The sequence below is a fragment of the Thermobia domestica genome, chromosome 8 (assembly GCF_964235325.1).
Source record: "Thermobia domestica chromosome 8, izTheDome1.hap1.1, whole genome shotgun sequence".
NCBI lineage: Eukaryota > Metazoa > Arthropoda > Insecta > Zygentoma > Lepismatidae > Thermobia > Thermobia domestica.
This window is the reverse complement of record NC_137461.1, coordinates 273601365-273619199: the sequence shown is the minus strand read 5'-3', so window position 1 is coordinate 273619199 and position 17835 is coordinate 273601365. Positions and strand designations below refer to the sequence as shown.

Genomic DNA, 17835 nt, shown 5'->3' with positions numbered 1-17835 from the left:
AAATGCAACAGGAGCGGGTGAAAACGATATACACGGTGTACTAACATTGTTATCGGTACAAACTTTGCTTAAATTCCTTTCGTGGACAGCCTTTTTCACCAGTATACCGAACTTCAATCTTGATTTTTTAAAATATGCCGCCCCTGAAAATTTACCACCCTGGGCCTGAACCCCTATGGCTCGTGCATAGATATGGCCCTGGATGTATCGGAATATCTATTTAAGACTTTCATATTCATGTAAATATAAACTTTTTCCTTCTTTTCACTTTTTGTGCTTAAGGTTACTGTAATATCTTGATTTGGTACTAATTAATGCAGAGGAATGTGTTACATAAGAGCTAATTCATTTGCTTTGCTAATGTACTTAAACTTGTCCTCTGGTTATTGCGTTGTCATTTTATTTTCTGCCCAGTATTTCACTTTCGTTTACTGCTGTAAGCTTTGATGACGAACGAATTTTCTGAGATCAAATCTTGAACTTCCTCTTCCTCCTTCCTTGCAGCCTTGTTTTATTTTTCTATATGCAGGTAAGTATGAATAATTCTCTTCAGTTCTAAATTTGTATAAAATAAGTTTTGGTTTAGAAAAGTATCGTAAAAAATAACACTCACGATCGCGTACGAACGGCCATAAAGAATATGCTTATACTGATCAAGCTTGTACGTTGTCTAAGCACCCAACAGATAGACAACAGTAATCTTGAGCATATATATACAGGGTGGCCCATAATTGTATATATGATGTTTGACTGACTGTAATATTTGTAAATCTGGACAAAAGGTTTTGATATGGCAACACTGTGTAGCTAGAAAGTTGGGATAACGGGTCACTGGACTTCGAACTGTTAGTATATTCCAGACAGGATGGTGGGGCTGTACGAAACATTACCGAACCTCTGGATCGGTCGACGTTGGTCTGCGGAGTGGCCAGCTCGATCTTCCGAATTAACCCCACCTGACTTTTTCTTGTGGGGATGTTTTAAGGATAAAGTATATCAACATGACATAATTTGGCCGAACTACGGGAAGCTGATGGGTTAATCAAGCGTTGTTTCAGAACAATGTGTTGCTTCCTCTCCACCTGTGTTCTGAGTTTGAACAGAGGTGGAGAGAAAGCTACACATTGTTCTGAAACGACGCTTGATTAACCCATCCAGTGTTTTTTTTTTTTTCCTACAGTAAACAAGTAAATTCATATTTAACAGAAAAATAGATCAACGTTATATTGTTTCTACAGTGTAGAAAAGTTATCAATTAATGTAAGTCTTCAAGCAACGTTGATTTCTTAAGGAGTTTTACTAATAAAGATGTCAAATTGTCATCGAAAGATCTGCGGTCAAGAATACCATTGCCTAACAGTCGGCTACTTAGGTGAGTATAAGTTTGATTAATATTACATGCACATCCTATGAATTTATTAAGTAATATGTACTTATATTCACGTCGACTAATCTTGGTATATACCTTAGGAAATTCATCTCCCGTCAAAGCTTACAGTAGTAAACGTGAGTGAAATTTTGTGCAGAAAATAAAACGACAACGTAACAAACAGGTAAAATATTTATTTATAACATATTTGCGTAAAATGTGAATTCCTTAATATATTACCTTTCGTGTTTTCCATGGATTTTTTTTTTTTTTTTTTACTGGTAAGTGAAATCTTTTCGTTCTAGGTTTTTATATTTTTTTCCTTTATTCTTGTTGCTTTTTTTTTTTTTTTTTTTTGCCATAAGAGCATTGTAATCGCTAGAAAGGTGAAAGGCGACAAAAAAAACTAATTACGTGTAGTCTTAAAGTAGTCACGTTATAAGTATTTCTCTGTGCATCAGTATGTATGATCAATATAAACTCAATTCAACTAATTGGGTATGTTTCAATAATTTGGTGTCTCTTTCTTCAGTGTAATCGTAAGCACCCAAGAGGGGGGGGGGGGGCAGGGGGACCCGGGCTTCCCTGGCTCACGAAAATGTATACGTAATATAGCAAACCACGTATATTAAATAGCAGACGTAATATAGCAACCATGGAGATGCCCCCCTAGAAAATTTTCTTCGGGCGCTCCTAAATGTAATGGTATATTTTATTCTTTATTGAAGTAGGTAACAAACTCAGCAGTCATCCAGATATCTTTTAAAAGTTATCAAGAATGGAATTTATATAACATTCCTTGATTTCAAAAATTATATTCAAGTGAAGCGCTTGCGTCCTTAGCATAAAGTTTAGAACATAATGTAGATTTTGATGAAAACGGATGGATATTTTCTAATAGTATGATTAGTAAGATTAATACTTTTTTTGCTCTATCTCTATGATTTTGTGAGCCTCTCGGATTTTAGCTAAATAAAACCAATGCCATGCCCTGAGGGGGAAGAGCGGGACGACAGCCCTGGACGCCAAAGTAAGGGAGCGCAAAATTCGGTAGGAAAAAAAAGAAAGGATATATATAAAATGGAAGGAAAAAAGTAATAAAAAGTGCTCAAAATTAAGCAAAAGCAGGGTTTATTATTGAAAATTTTCTTATGCTTCGCGCCAACCATGGTAGCGCTTCGCGGCTACTCTTCGACCTCACTTGTATGTACGAAGGCGCCGTCGTATACTGTCACCCTGGGCGCTGATTTTCCGCGCACGGCACTGGCTAAAAACAGAACTTTTTTTTGTTGTTTTATTTGTTTACTACTGTCTTGTTCTGTATCTTTGCTGATATGAGGTTTTAAAAGTATTGTTTAACTTTGCGGTGTACATTTCCACTGCTAAATGTATGTTAAATATAAAATTGCTTTGTTCTGGCTATATATATAAGTAGATATAGCCCTTTCCATTGGTGTAGCAGCTAATGCGTGCGCCTTTGGTGCATAGGATCCCGAGATTGATTCCTGAAGGGATGACTTTGAAACTTGAATGCTACAATGATTCGGATTCCAGGTTAAATTGTAGGTTTACGTCTAGCGTCGGTGCTGAAAAGGGCGCTGAACTCCAATCTAACCAACCATATATACAGGGTGTTTCAAAAATGTGGTACAGTATTTTGGGAACAGATTGCTCACATCAAAATAAGGAAAAAAAAAAAAGTTGATATGGACCTGTGCTCAAAAGTGGATAGTTTCGGAGCTATAGGGTGCCGAAAACGTGAAATAAATGAACTTTAAAAGTTCATAGGTCCACTACTATGGGACCTATCGTAGTCTGGTCAAGACATCACTGAGGAACTGGTATATGAACTATCCAAATATCCATGTTTAAGAATTCTCCAGTACTTGCACACCAATTTTTAGAGAGGTAGATGGAGAGTAATCAAGTACCCACTCTAAAAATGTGATTGTGCAACTACCGGAGGTTCTGAAAGATGAATATTTGGATAGTTTACATACTAGTTCCTCAGTCGTGTCTTGACCCGACAACGATCGATCCTATAAGTAGTGGAACTATGGACCTTTAAAGTTTTTTACGTTTTCGGGTCTTTATAACTACGAAACTGTGCACTTCCGACCACAGGTCCATATGAACTTTTTTATTTTGATGTAAAAAATCTATTCCCAAAATATTGACATTTTTTTGTAACACCCTGTATATAAGGTGCTAATTGCACATCTTTGGCAGAAACGCCGACTGTTGGAGAAAGAAATTTTATTTAGTTTCTGGCATAGAAAGTGTTAACATTTGAAATAAATAAATAAATAAATAAATAAATGTAGAAGAAACTGTTCCTTTCTCGTATAATGGAAATTGAATTCGTCTCAGTAGTATGTCATGGTTCCATAAATTACTAGAATTTTTACGTATGTAATATTTTTTCTTTCCAGAATCTTCCAGAGATCCAAGTCCACATGATTCTAAAAATATATCTACAGAAGATGTGAGGAAAATGCACTCTGAAATGATCGAATTCTCGAGGATAAACGAGAAGGAGACTCCGCTTAACAATCTAAGTGTTCCAGCTCATACTTATCGATTCACCCAGGCAAATGGTACTTTGCAGACGAATGGATATCTGCTAGCTGAAACAGCGTTGAATGGAAAGGTAAGAATATTTGAAATACATCACGAAATGATCTTTTCTCTTAAATACAATGTATTTTTTTCTTGTGTATTAGAAGAAATTATTTCCTATTCTGTTTAGCTCTATAGATTATGTAGAAGAATATATTTAAGATTAAGATATTTATTGATTTAGGAACTATGTATTGTGTGAGTATTATGTTGATTCGCTTGTAGTGCTATTTTTCATTAGTGTTGGTGTAAGAATTTTTCTTCAGCTTGTTTTTAGCAAGTTGAGGGTTAATATTGAGGTAATTAGGAAATGTAAACAGCTGGAAAGTTTACAGTTTTCAGGCCAAGGTAACATATAAGAGAAGACGACTAAAGTAAGGTAAGAGACATGAGCTTTCTCTAACGACACGTTTGCCTAAAATTTGCACATGTATGTGTACGGGACATTTTACATTATCTGTACCTTATCAGACTAACATTATGCATGTCAATTTTAAGTAGTATTTTTTGTGTACTTAACGTGCACAGATTAGTTCAGTGCGAATGCTGGTTCGTCCATTGTTTGGTATATTGATTTGAAGGATTATTTTGTTAAGTACTTGATTTGAGTTCAACATAAAATTCTTCGTTAAAAGTGAATACAGCTAGTATGGATTAAATGCTCGAATTTAACATGGGTCATGATCACTTAGGTATAGCTCAGACCTATGAAGATTTTTGATAGAAAACGTCACAATAATTCAATAAAAAACGTTAAGGCGGCTGTATCGATGGACATTCCTTGAGCATATTCAAGTTTTAACATTATATTAATAATCTCTACGCCGTGTTTCAAAAAGTGACCTGATTTTGGACGGTAATAATTACAGAACATGGGACTTGCCGACAAGGAAATGAGTGTTGTCTGAATGGGCATGGCCTAGGGTTTCAGAAAATCGCCGTTAGATGTCAGTCACATCTTCTCAGTTTGCAGTCAGTCAGAAGTAAGATGGCGTCCGCTCACAGAAGGCGTTCTGTGTGCTACAGTTTGCAATGACTGAGTCAGTGATTTCGGTCCAATATGCTTTTCGTCGGCGTTTTGGCATTGATCCGCCTGCACCCAAAAACATTCGTTGGTATCGCCAGTTTGAAGAAACGGGATGCTAATGCAAAAGTAAAAGTCCAGGTCGGCCTCGCCTCCGATGAATTAGTGGAAACAATTCGGAAATGTGTGCTGCTACTGGTGCACACACAAAGCATTTGTAATAGTATAGCTAAAACTTGAAGATTTAGTAAGCATTTTGCAATTTATCACATTTTTGTAGTATGCTTTTATCAATACTTATAAATTTTTAAAATCAGGTTATTCTTTTTGAAACACCCTTTATAATAAATTACAATTAAAATATACTCATGAATAATTACTAATAGGTACAATAGGGTACATTTTAACAAAAAATTAAACTTATATTTGTACCCAGTACCTCTTTTTTTTCTTTATGAGTTTTATGTTTCAACCGTCTTGAGGGTCATGGACATGACTTTTTTTAGGCTAAGAAACACAAATTCTCACATCGTCTACTATTTTCTTGTTCCATATAAAAACAATGGCTCCAGATATTGCCCCCCCCCCAAAAAAAAAACTTTAAGAATGTGTTGTATCTATTAAAATTCTAGGTAGTTCCATCACACAATTTTGTTTAATACCTTAGACGCTTCTCACTAAAAGTTCACTCTAAATTATTCTTTTTCACATATAATTATTTTAATATTTGTCTGTTTTAATTATGTACAAACTAGCTGAAACCGCGCTGTCTACTTAGCGCATCGTCCTGTTATGACCATGAATCTCTTTTCCACTGTGCATGTCTCCTTACTCTCACAAGTAAAGGATAAGAGGCTCACAAAGGAAGTGGATTGCTATATATAGGTATTGCAGTGAGTTTGTAGCAAATTTGTAGAAGTAACACGATTTCAAGTGGAAATATTTTTTTCTAATAAATCCACATCCATCCGAGTACGATTCATTGCATCTCTTGAGGCCTTTGAAGTTGCCAGCACGCAATAGGTTTTGCCATTCAGGTTTAAGCAAAGCGCCTGCAATGTCCGTCGACATTGTACTTTCGGCCTACAACAATGTTAATCTTATGGGCTCAAAACGGTCCCTAAAATGTTGAATAGAACAATAGCGATTCGTTTTTTAAAAATTTGAATGAAAACTGGACAATCTACACAAAATTTGGAATCGACCAGTGAAAACAGCACGTTTTTAGCACTTGTGGTTTTCGAGATCGCATTGTCGAAAGGATTGTGGACAAACATATAAACCTAGCATTTTAATACATAGATTACTTCAAGAATTTTTTTTCTGTGAATTATAAGTAGGAATTTGTACCTAGTTGAAACAAATATTAAAATAATATCTGACAAACAATCATTCAGAGTGAATTTTACTGAGAAGCATCTAAGTTATTAAACAAAATTATTTAATGGAACTACCTTCAATTTTCTCAGATAGTGTATTGACACAACCAGCTTTAATGTGGAAAATTATAGTTTTTTCGCAATATTTGGATCCATTTGTTTTTATAGTACAGAATACCAAATTAATGTTTGTAAGTTTTTTTTTTTAATTGTTTAAGATGCCCGAGAGAGTTAAATGTAGAGGAAAATGAACACATAAAGAAATACCGGGTACAAAAGCAAACTTAATTTTTTTATATTGAAATATACTCTATAGCATCCATTAGTAGTTTTGCATGGATATATTTTACTTGTAATTTATAACATTAATAAACGAAAACTCCATAAGGAAAGCAGTTATTAATATAATAAATTAAAACTTCCATTGGTACAGCTATATTAACGTGTCTGTTCCTCACATTCTGCTACTGTGCCATTTTAGACTACTTCTCTGCGCATAAGTGCTAGAAGTCTTATACGAGGGTAATTCGAAAAGTAAGGTCTCCAAAGCGCTGGAGACACAAGGATACTGTTCTTGCGGCTGTTGGCAACATTATTGTGTTTATTGGTTTCTCCACTCCCAAATAAGCTTGCGGACACCTCGCCGGAACGTTCAGTCTTTATAATGCAGCTGTTTATAATGGAGCTCCCGTTTGGCGCTAACACCAAGTGCGAAGTTCTCGCATTTTCAACGCAAAAGACCCTAAACCGATTAAAATTCAGCACCAATTGACAGGAGAGTATGGCAAGTTGTGCATACGTGTCCAAAACGTCTACAGATGTTGTAGAGAGCTTGCAGGTGGTCGTACTGATATTTCTCATTTCATCAATTCTTTCATCGTCTCCCTTAGCCCAAAAGGGCATAAACGTGGGACGTTAAGGTTGGAAGATTTTTCAATAAACTTCATAGATTGGAGATATATTGTTAAAGATGTTCATTGCCCAGGTTGAATTGTAGCTTATAAGCAATGTTAGCTGTATCCACTCCTGATTCCTGCTGATAAATAATACTTCATTTAAGCAATACTATTATAAAAGATTTGTGCTTGATTAGAAACAATGCATGAATTACCTCTTAATCAGACATTTTCCTTTTTCGCGTATTAAGTTTCTTTTAATAATTTTTATTTCAGTATTATTTACGTAGAATAAATTAAGACAAGTTCTAGATTTCTTCTTTGTTTCTAAAGCAACACACTGCATGCTGTAATTTCCAGACATATTTTCTTGTTTGTATTAATAGTAATCATGAATCCACACTAATAACTCACATATATCCACTAGTCCTTGATACTGGGTTTCTAATATTTTAAATACTTATCTTTATTGTCACATGTCACGACTTGTAACTGAATCAATGGAAAAATAATATATATTAGAAATCGTGGGACGTTAAACTTAAAGATTTCATCGACAGTGTAAAAGAATGAAATGAAATCTTTAAGTTTAACGTCCCACGCTTATGCCAGTTAGGCTAGAGGAGACGGTGATAATGAGAAATGAGAGAATTGGTGGAATGAAGAAAGTGAGAGGAAACGGGAGAACCCCGAGAAAACCCACGAGCACGGTGTTTGTCCATCGCAAAGTTCACACGGCGCGAGCTGGACTTTGTAGACCCCAAGCACCGGAGGTAAACGCTCTACCACTGAGCCACCTCGCCCCCCTATCGACAGTGTAATTTTATACTTGCCCCGAAGTTGAGAAGTTGAGTAGATTTGAAATTTGAGACTTTTTAATTCATCGTAATGAATCCGTAATTTTCTTTTACAAATATCGGGTTAGTGGATATTTTATTTTTACTTATTTAACAATCACCAGATACAGCTCAGAGGCTATTTTATACTGGATAACTAACAACAACAATAACAATGGAAAGAATTTGGGAAAGTATCGGCCAGGAGCCTATTTAGTAGGTACCATCCTGGCATTTGGCTGGTAGGACTGAGGAAAATACCAGTCAGGATGGTAGATAGCGGGAATCGAACCCACAACCTCCTGAATGCGAATCCAAAACTCTACCACTTGAGCTAGTTCGCTCGGTATTAGTCAGCTATGGACTTTTAATTTGCTTCTCACTGCTGAATAACATAAAGCTAATATTGCAAGGCATTGTAAATATTCTAAATCCTCACGAAAGTACATCCTTTTTACTTGTCATTATTTCCTAATAGTCCGATGTTAGAACAAATTATTTTCTTAAAAAGGAAAAGCTGTAAATAATGAAGTAATATTCTTTTAACATTGAAAATATACGTCTAAACATATAGTTATTTTCTACTGCCCTTACATTACCAAAAATGAGAGCTGGATTGCTACTGCTATTTTAGAATACTCGACATTGATACCGATCTCTTAATACTTTTATTTTTCCGTAATGCAAAATAGTGAGTTATTACTATAATTATTAAAACAAAAGTTTTATTTTGTCTAATGTCCGTAATGGTTTCTTTCTTTGACTGTGTACACTTAAGAATTAACAGTGTAGTAATTTTCTTTGTTTTGGTTTTCTGTTCTAGTAGCTTAAGAAGAAATTATCTTTACTTTCTTCTAAGAAGTATTACTAACACATCTGTAGGGTGTTTCAAAAATACAAGGCATAACTTTAGGCGCGGATAAAGCATTCTTAAACATGTAGATAACAAAATGAGGCGTCAGTATAGGCTTGGAAGTGAGATACTAAGTTTGTTGTCAAACACTTTTTCGGGGGTATATTTTAAAGAAATTACTGACGTACTTGTAACACGATGCTTTAAATCGTAAAATAATTGTATTGAAATGAGCTATGCCTCGTCTAAAATTTTCCATAGCCCATATATTTAATATATATTTATATTACACATGTTCTTCACTTTGTGATGAGAAAACAAGAATTTCAGAAATGATCCCAAAAAATGCATGAAAAGATAACGATCTTGGCCAATAATTAGTTTTTGCATCAGGAGCCACAAAATTTTTGAACGGCCCCTAAATCGAGTTTTGTTATTTTTTTATGGAATAAGCACATCATACTGAGTTAGGTGATAGTTTGGATTTGGCTACACTATATGTAGTTCTCCAGATTTAAGGCCTAAAAGAAAATATTTGACTGAAATATATTGGATCTTTTGATTTAAAAAAAAAGAAAAGAAAGAAAAAATTAAAAAAAGAAAATGAAAATATTACAACTAAACAAAATAAATTAATCTAAATACACACTTTCCTTTTGAAATACCGTCAGACACGCAAACTACAAAATATAATATATTAAAATCTTTAACCTGTAACTCAAATATATGTGAATTTTATTTATTTCAACAAAGTACAAAGAGAAAACTTTACTAATAAGTCGTATAATGGAGCGTATTTAAGAAATCCAATTATTCACGTATGGTTTCATTATTCGCCCTACTACATTTGGTCCATTAGATACATTTGTAATCGATATTCTGATTGTGAGCTATAAGCTTTTACATGACGTGTAAGCCACACCGATACAATTAGGGATTATAGGATCGTGTCCAAGAATTATAAGTTTTCTTTTTTGAAATATTATAACGTAAAAGCATGTAACAAAAAACACATAACACAAGACTTTCCTGATCTAGTGATCAGTTAACTTATTTTTCTTATTTACTTGTCAGGAATGTATTCCTGAAGTTTTGCCGAGTATTTTTAAAATCCCCTGTGTATTCTTCACTCAAAATCCTTCTTTTGCTTTCATTTTAAAACTGTTAATTTCGAACTAACTAATGAAGGAAAATGCGGATACGCTCAGAAGCCTTGTTTTAAGTGCTGTTACAAACAGGTACGTACTTAGGTGTAGAAAGACACTTGTTGTCTGTATAAAACAGAAACCTTTTCCTGTTTACTGCAGGAATCAGCTCCGATTGACTCTGAAAACGGTCATGTGACCCAACTGTCTGCCAATGGCAATAGTCTTCTTGCACCTCAAGGTACTCCTAGTGGCCAGGTTTCCCCTGCATGTGGTATGTATTTCACAAGTGCATTTTCAGGTTATAGTAGATGTTTTGCGTTTACATATATACTATTTATTTGGTTTGTCAGTGATACTGCAATACTTTCGTAATATGGGAGGTGGCGATACTAAATACCAGGATTAAAGGGCACAGTAACTCAGTGGTTAGAGCACTGTCCTCTGATGTGAAGAATCACTGGTTCGTGGGTTTTTCTCCCTTCCCTGCACATTGTCATTCCACTATTTTTTTCATAATGATTCATTTTCATCCGTCTCCTTCAGTCTCAAGAGCATAATTGTGGGACGATAAGTTGAGAAAATATATATATATGCATGATTTTTATTACGTTATTGCTATTTCCTGTTAGTTTATTATTCCAGTATATTTGTTTCTCATTGCCTAAATAGCTGTATAGCAAATATATGTTTGTGGCTCTGAACTATTACGTAATAAAGCATACATTATATGGGGATCATAGTAGAAGAAAATACAAGTTTATATTTGGTCTAGGAATTAATTCGTGCGGTTGGTACGCACACATTGAAGCTGTAGTACAAACACAAAATACATAAATACCTTAAGAAAAATATTGTCCAACGCTAGCCACCACTTTCGCCCATCTGTCAGGCAATGTACGGATTCCGTGGCGAAAGAAGTCCTCATCCTTGGAAGCGATCCAGTCAGAGACCCATGTTTCGATATCTTCTGAAGAAGTAAACCGCTGTCCAATCAAATCGTTGTTCATGCAATCGAACAAGTAGTAGTCCGAAGGAGCAACGTCTGGTGAATACGGCGGGTGGGGTAAAACTTCCCATCCGACATTTTCTAAATAGGTTTTCACCGGCTTTGCGACATGTGGGCGAGCGTTATCATGTTGAACAATAAGTTTATCATGTCTGTTCTCCCATTCTGGTCGTGTTCTGGCCAGAGCTTGCTTCAAACGCATTAATTGTCGTCGATAACGTTCTCCATTCATAGTTTCATCCGGTTGCAGCAGCTCATAGTACACCACACCTTTCATATCCCACCATATGCACAGCATAACCTTTGCACAGTGAATATCTCGTTTTGGTTGTGATGGACCTGGTTCACCTGGTTTCACCCAGGCCTTTTTTCGTTTAGGGTTCTCGTAATGGATCCACTTCTCATCACCCGTAATAATTCGATGCAGAAACCCCTTTCTGCTCTGTCGTTGAAGCAGCAATTCGCAAATGGTTTTTCGTCTTTCAACGTCTCTGTCTTTCAATTCGTGTGGAACCCAATGTGACATCTTTTGAATCATTCCCATGGCTTTCAAGCGTTTGGAGACTGCTGTTTGATCAACGCCTAATGCTGCTGCAAGTTGTTCCTGCGTTTGACACGAATCCTGCTCGAGCAATGCTGTCAATTCTTCGTCTTGAAATTTTTTTGGCTGTCCAGCTCGCTCTTGGTCTGCCAAGCCGAAATCACCACTTCTAAACCGTGCAAACCACTTCTGACACGTTCGCTCAGCTAGAGCATGGTCACCATACACTTCCACCAAAATACGATGGCTTTCAGTCACACTTTTCTGCATGTTAAAGTAATGCAGCAGGACACCCCGCAAAAACACTTTATCAGGCACAAATTGCGCCATGTTCACTTAACTACAAACTGGTGTTGTTGACGCTTTAATCCACTGCCCTATACTACGAACGATACGCGATGACAGGGGTTTGCAACACATGTGTGGATACACGGAACTGTGGGACGCTCCGTTCGTTGCGCCATCTCTTGTCCACCCGCACGAATTAATTCCTAGACCAAATATATATATATATGTATAGTGCGAGGTGTGCTCAAAAAGTATCAAACCTTATTTTTCTTCCCGCGTAAACAAATGAAGCACAGGAGACTTTCTTCAGTGTAGATGTAGAGGGGACACTCATGCGTAGTCGTGATTTTTTTTTCCCGACCACAGAAGGCATCAGTCGCTGGCAATCGGCCATCGAATGAAGACGTATAGTGAGCGGTCGTCCGCTTTCAATTCTTTTTGTAAAATGACAGAAAAACTTGAGCAGCGATGTTGCATCAAATTTGGACAAAAGCTTGGTGATACCCAAGCGGAAATTATTCAACCGGATCGGTACATTCAATTTTGAACGAGAATTTGAGCATAAAAAGAGTCTCCGCAAAATTTGATTCAGGCCTTTATAGCCAAATACAACATTCCTGTAAGTCGTCAGTCTCCCTACTCACCCGACATGGCTCCGTGTGACTTTCGATTATTTCCGAAGCTGCCAATGCCACTAAAAGGGACCCGATTTGAGTCAAGAGAAGACATCATGCGGAATGCAACGGCACCACGGTTGCTCAACGTTCCAAAAACTACGTTCCAGAAGTGTTTCCAACAATGACGGGTGCGCTTGGAGAAGTGTGTGCATTACCAAGTGGACTACTTTAAAGGGGATCAATGTTTCGGATTTCCCAATCAATAAATGTATTTTTACCAACTAAAGGTTCGATACTTTTTGAATACACCTCGTATATCAGAGCTAAATAAATAAATAAAATCCTATGTGGACGAGTATCAATTTGTATGCGTAGTTTTCGAGATAATGGAGAAAAACGATTTTTTTTTTTGTAAGTCTAAAAATTGATGATGTACGACAAATACGCCACATATTAAGATAAAAGTGCTACTGACGTCTACCGTCTTCAACCCTTATATTATGCCATTAGCAAAGACGAAAGGAGATACTATGATTAATGAGATATAGTCCAAACGTTATAATTATCTTTAAAATTGTATTTTTTGTGTAACTATAACATTGTCTAAAGATGAAACATGTATCAATCGATAGGTCACATCCAGCTGAACAAAATGACATACTTGAGGGTAAATTTTCATGCGTAGTTTTCGAGAAAATCGAAAAAAACTACTTTTATAGGGCTTAGAAGTGTGTCATTCGTTGCCAATAACAAATGATAGTTTTTTTTTATTCTACTGATACAAATTTTACTTATTTATGTCATGCACATGTAACGAAAACACTCTGTAAAGTAGTGTGGGGGGGGAGGGGAGGAAGTATCTATTGCCTTCTGTCTTCTATCAGTGAAATTTTATTCCTAACAGTGGGACACACATGCTTCTAACAATGACATATATTCCTAACAATTACACACAGTCATAACAATGACACATACTGCTAACAGTGACAAATACTCCTAAATATGACACATTCGTAATAATGGCACATAATTCTAACAATGATACACACTCGAAAAAAGTGACACATTCATAACAATGGCACGTAATTCTAACAATGACACACACTCGAAAAAAGTGACACATTCATAACAATGGCGCATAATTCTAATAATGACACACACTCCTAATTGTTGAAAGATATTGCAGTTATAAGTGTCAGCTCATGACAATGTAAAATTGTTGTTAAAAGAAGAAAAAGAAGTGTATATATACTATTCTTTAATATATTGTGTTTTTGATAGATTTTGCAGCGTTAGTTTTTATATTTAAATTTTATATATACGTTATATCAGTTTATATGAGAATACAAAATGGTATTAAAGTGCACGTCTGGTATTTGCTAATTGGTGTTAAATTATTTGGTACACATTATTTATATAAAATAAAGTTTAGGTGTTGTTAGGCCTAAAAAATAAGCCTAATGTTATAAGTGGATGATACTGCATAAATAGCATTTAGGAGCAGTAACCCATGAAATTTTATACATGTTAACACTAATAATGGTAAATACTCTCAAAAATTACGCACATTCATAACAAGGACACATCATTCTAACAATGATATACACTCCTAATAATGGCACATATTCCTAACAATTACATATACTCCTATCAATGACACGTGTTTTAATAATAACATATTCTCCTAACTATGAGACATGCTCTTAACAATGGCTTATAACCCCAACAATGACACATACTTGTAAAAATGATACATATTCCTAACAATGGTACATAACACTAACAATGACACATACTCCTAACAATGGCATATTTCTAACAATGTCATCATCTCCTTATAATGACATAATTTGTGGCATATAATCTTAACATAGATACACACTCTTAATGACACATACTGCTAACAATGCCACACTCTTAACAATGAAATACTCCTAACAGTGACACACTCCTAACAATGCCCCATACTCCTAACAATGACGTATAGTTCTAACAGTGAAGGATATACCATTTGCAAGTATTTGAATTCTGATAAACAAAACAAATTTGCAGTTTAAGAAAGAAATTAATGTTATAGTACAAAAATTTTGATACATTGAAGACTACCTTGAAGCAGATGTTTGTGTAAAACAAACAAGTATAAAGTTCTCCAGTGATAGTGCACTTCATACTAGAAGTGAATATTGAAGTGTATTTATGGAGTGTTACATTCCGTGGTTCTTCTTGATATAAATTAGCAAATTCGGGATTTAGCTAAAGGATAACGTAAGACTTATAAAGATTGCTTATCATGGAGAGAAAATATTAAGCACACACAAATATATAAAAGACAAAACGTTTAACGACTATCGGCTAGCATGATTGAGCAATATAAGGCATTACGCTGATGATCGTAAGACATGTCAGTTGTGGTGTTGAATCCCGTTTAGGGCATGGTTATTTTGTGTTGTTCTTTTACAGTCCATTTCTCATCATTTCCTTTAGCCTGAAGGATAGAACCATGGGACATAGAATTGAAAAGTACGCATAGTATAAACTTTGGTAAAGACAGTAAAGAGAATCACGCGCAAAGTTTACATTTATGAATGAATCTGCGCTGGTAGTCGAAGCGGTCAGTATTGCATTCCCTCTCGTACTCCAAATATATGAGGTTTCAACCTCATCAATTTTTGAAGTTTAACCAAAAACTCTAGTTGAGTTAAAAAAAAGTAATCTCAAGAAATATTTTACCTTGTAATCTCAAAAAATAAATAAGTAAATAAAATAAATAAATAAAAATAAATAAATAAATAAATCTAATGTCAGCACGTATTTCTGTGTATTGGGTATGGATGGCCACCATTAAAGTCACCATGACTTTTGAACAGATTAACGGATTGACTCAATTAATTGCCTTGGTCGAAATAATCGATCTAGCTGTCTATTGTAGGAAACAGAACTCAAAAATTAGCTTTTGTTGAAGAGTTATTATGTAGAGTAACGGACGGACGCCTCCCATTTGAATCTTATAAGGACCATTAGCAGATTGCCCATTCTTCGCACGGGGAGAATACGTTTTATTTTGTACATAAAGTACTAATGGGGCCTAAATTTAAGTTAAACGTACCGGAAGTGTCACTGTTCATCTCAGCGACACCGAAAACAATGGATTTGACACTAATATCGCTTGTTTTCGAATCACTTTTAAATATCTCCCCCACCTCTACGTTGTACCGTCAAAGTGGAATGACAAAAACCATCCCAGGCCTGAACCTCATGTATGTAGAAAATTAGATTGAGATCGGGCGGGTGCTTGAAGAGTTATCAAGTCACAAACAAGTCACTTTTATTTTCATATATATGCATTAATAATCTTAATAATATTTCATAATTGACTTGCCTTTATTTAATTATAGATGGGGTCATCACATATAAAGATTAATTGATCAAACAATAAGTCCTTTCAGAAACAAATTGCATATGTTAAAATTTATTGAACTACCCTTTCAATCTTATGAACGAAATTTCTTTTAAAAGATTATATATATATATATATATATATATATATATATATATATATATATATATATATATATATATATATATATATATATATATATGTATATATGTATATATGTAAATGAAAGTCTCTATGTTTGTGACTTCATGTCTCTTAAACTACCCAACCGGTCTCGATCAAATTTTCAACATAGGTTAGGTTCTGGCCTCTTTTTTTTTATCATTTCACTTTTACGCTGCAACTTACGGGAAGGTGAAGGGTGAGGTATTTAAGAATGATCGAAAATGACTGGTATTAGTGTCGAATCCATATTTTTCTGGGCCACTGAGAAGAACAGTGACATTTCAAAAGCCTTTTAAATCCAAATTCAACCCCTCAACTTGAGAGAGAGAGAGACATAAAAATGATCGAAAATGACCGATATTAGTGTCGAATACATATTTTTTCTGGGTCACTGAGATGAACAGTAACAGTTCCGATACCATTTAAATCCAAATTCAGGCCCGAAAGTTGGGAGAGGGGGAGATATATATATAAAAATGATCAAAAATGACCGATATTAGTGTCAAATCATAGTTTTCGAAGTCATTGAAATAAACAGTGACATTTCCGATGCCGTTTAAATCAAATCCAGCCTCACAACTTGGGGAAGGAGGAGGAATATATATATAGAATGATCAAAATGACGGATATTAGCGTCGAGTCCATAGTTTTCGGAGCCACTGAGACCAACAGTAACACTTCAGATGCCGTTTAAATCCACATTCAGCGCTTTATGTCCAAAATGAAACATATTTTTCCCGTGCGAGAAACGGGTATTCTGCTAGTATAAGTCTAAAATTATATCAATGTTTCTAAATTGTAATGAAGTTTAATGATTAAACTTCAAATAGCACTTCATAGATACTTTATGATAACTTCCGTATTAAATAATATTAATTTGAATAGTAATAGTGCTCGATACATACGTATAATAAGAAAGTATTGCAGATGATCATTGACTACTACTGGAATTTAATTTCAGTGCTTACTCTTTGCAATAGTGGATAATTGATAATTGCAGAGTAGAAATTCATTGCTTTTATTCGTTTTATAGAATAAAATACCTATGAGATTCTAGGAAATAAAACTCAATTATTTTTTACTAATGTAAATACACTTCTGCGTAGATTAATAGTTATTATATTATATACATATATTCTTTGGTACCTAGTAATTATATTTAGTAAACTATAAGTTATATTGCGAGATACTAATATTATAGTCATTACGAACTACTAAATTTAAAACTATTTCCTTGTTTTGTTTGTGTGTGTGTTTTTAATTAATTGTAATATTATATATTATTTGGTATATCTTTTACTTTATTCGCTATAAAATACGCAATGTATCTAAACATTGAGGAAGAGAATGATTTCTCCAGGTGAAAATTGGAGACAATGTTTGCATTCGAGGTTATAGACAATAACAGTTCTTAATATTCGATTGTACTTAAGAAATTTGAATACCACTGTATAACATGATGTTTTATAAAATAAACATCAAGATTAGAGACATCATTTGTTAAGAAGCCAGAGCACAGTTTGGAGTGAGTACCCTGCAGGTTTTGCTGAAACTTAACAAAATGTTATTTACCTACTAACTTGGGAACAAAACCGTTCTCGATACCTTATTGAGAAATGTAAGGAAATTTAAGGGTATCGAACAACTGCGCCATCCTTACTTATTGACGAGTGTAAGGAAATTTAACGATATCGAAC

General features: G+C 34.9%; 1 protein-coding gene across 5 annotated transcripts in view; it reads left to right on the top strand.

Moving 5' to 3' along the window:
* NaPi-III (Na[+]-dependent inorganic phosphate cotransporter type III) overlaps positions 1–17835 on the top strand; it is a 495622-nt gene that overhangs the window by 454451 nt on the left and 23336 nt on the right. For all 5 annotated transcript variants that reach the window (XM_081769823.1, XM_081769822.1, XM_081769824.1 and 2 more), the window contains 2 exons: positions 3802–4019; positions 10284–10395. In XM_081769823.1, coding sequence (XP_081625949.1) covers positions 3802–4019; positions 10284–10395 — 330 coding nt within the window. The remainder of the gene's footprint in view (positions 1–3801; positions 4020–10283; positions 10396–17835) is intronic.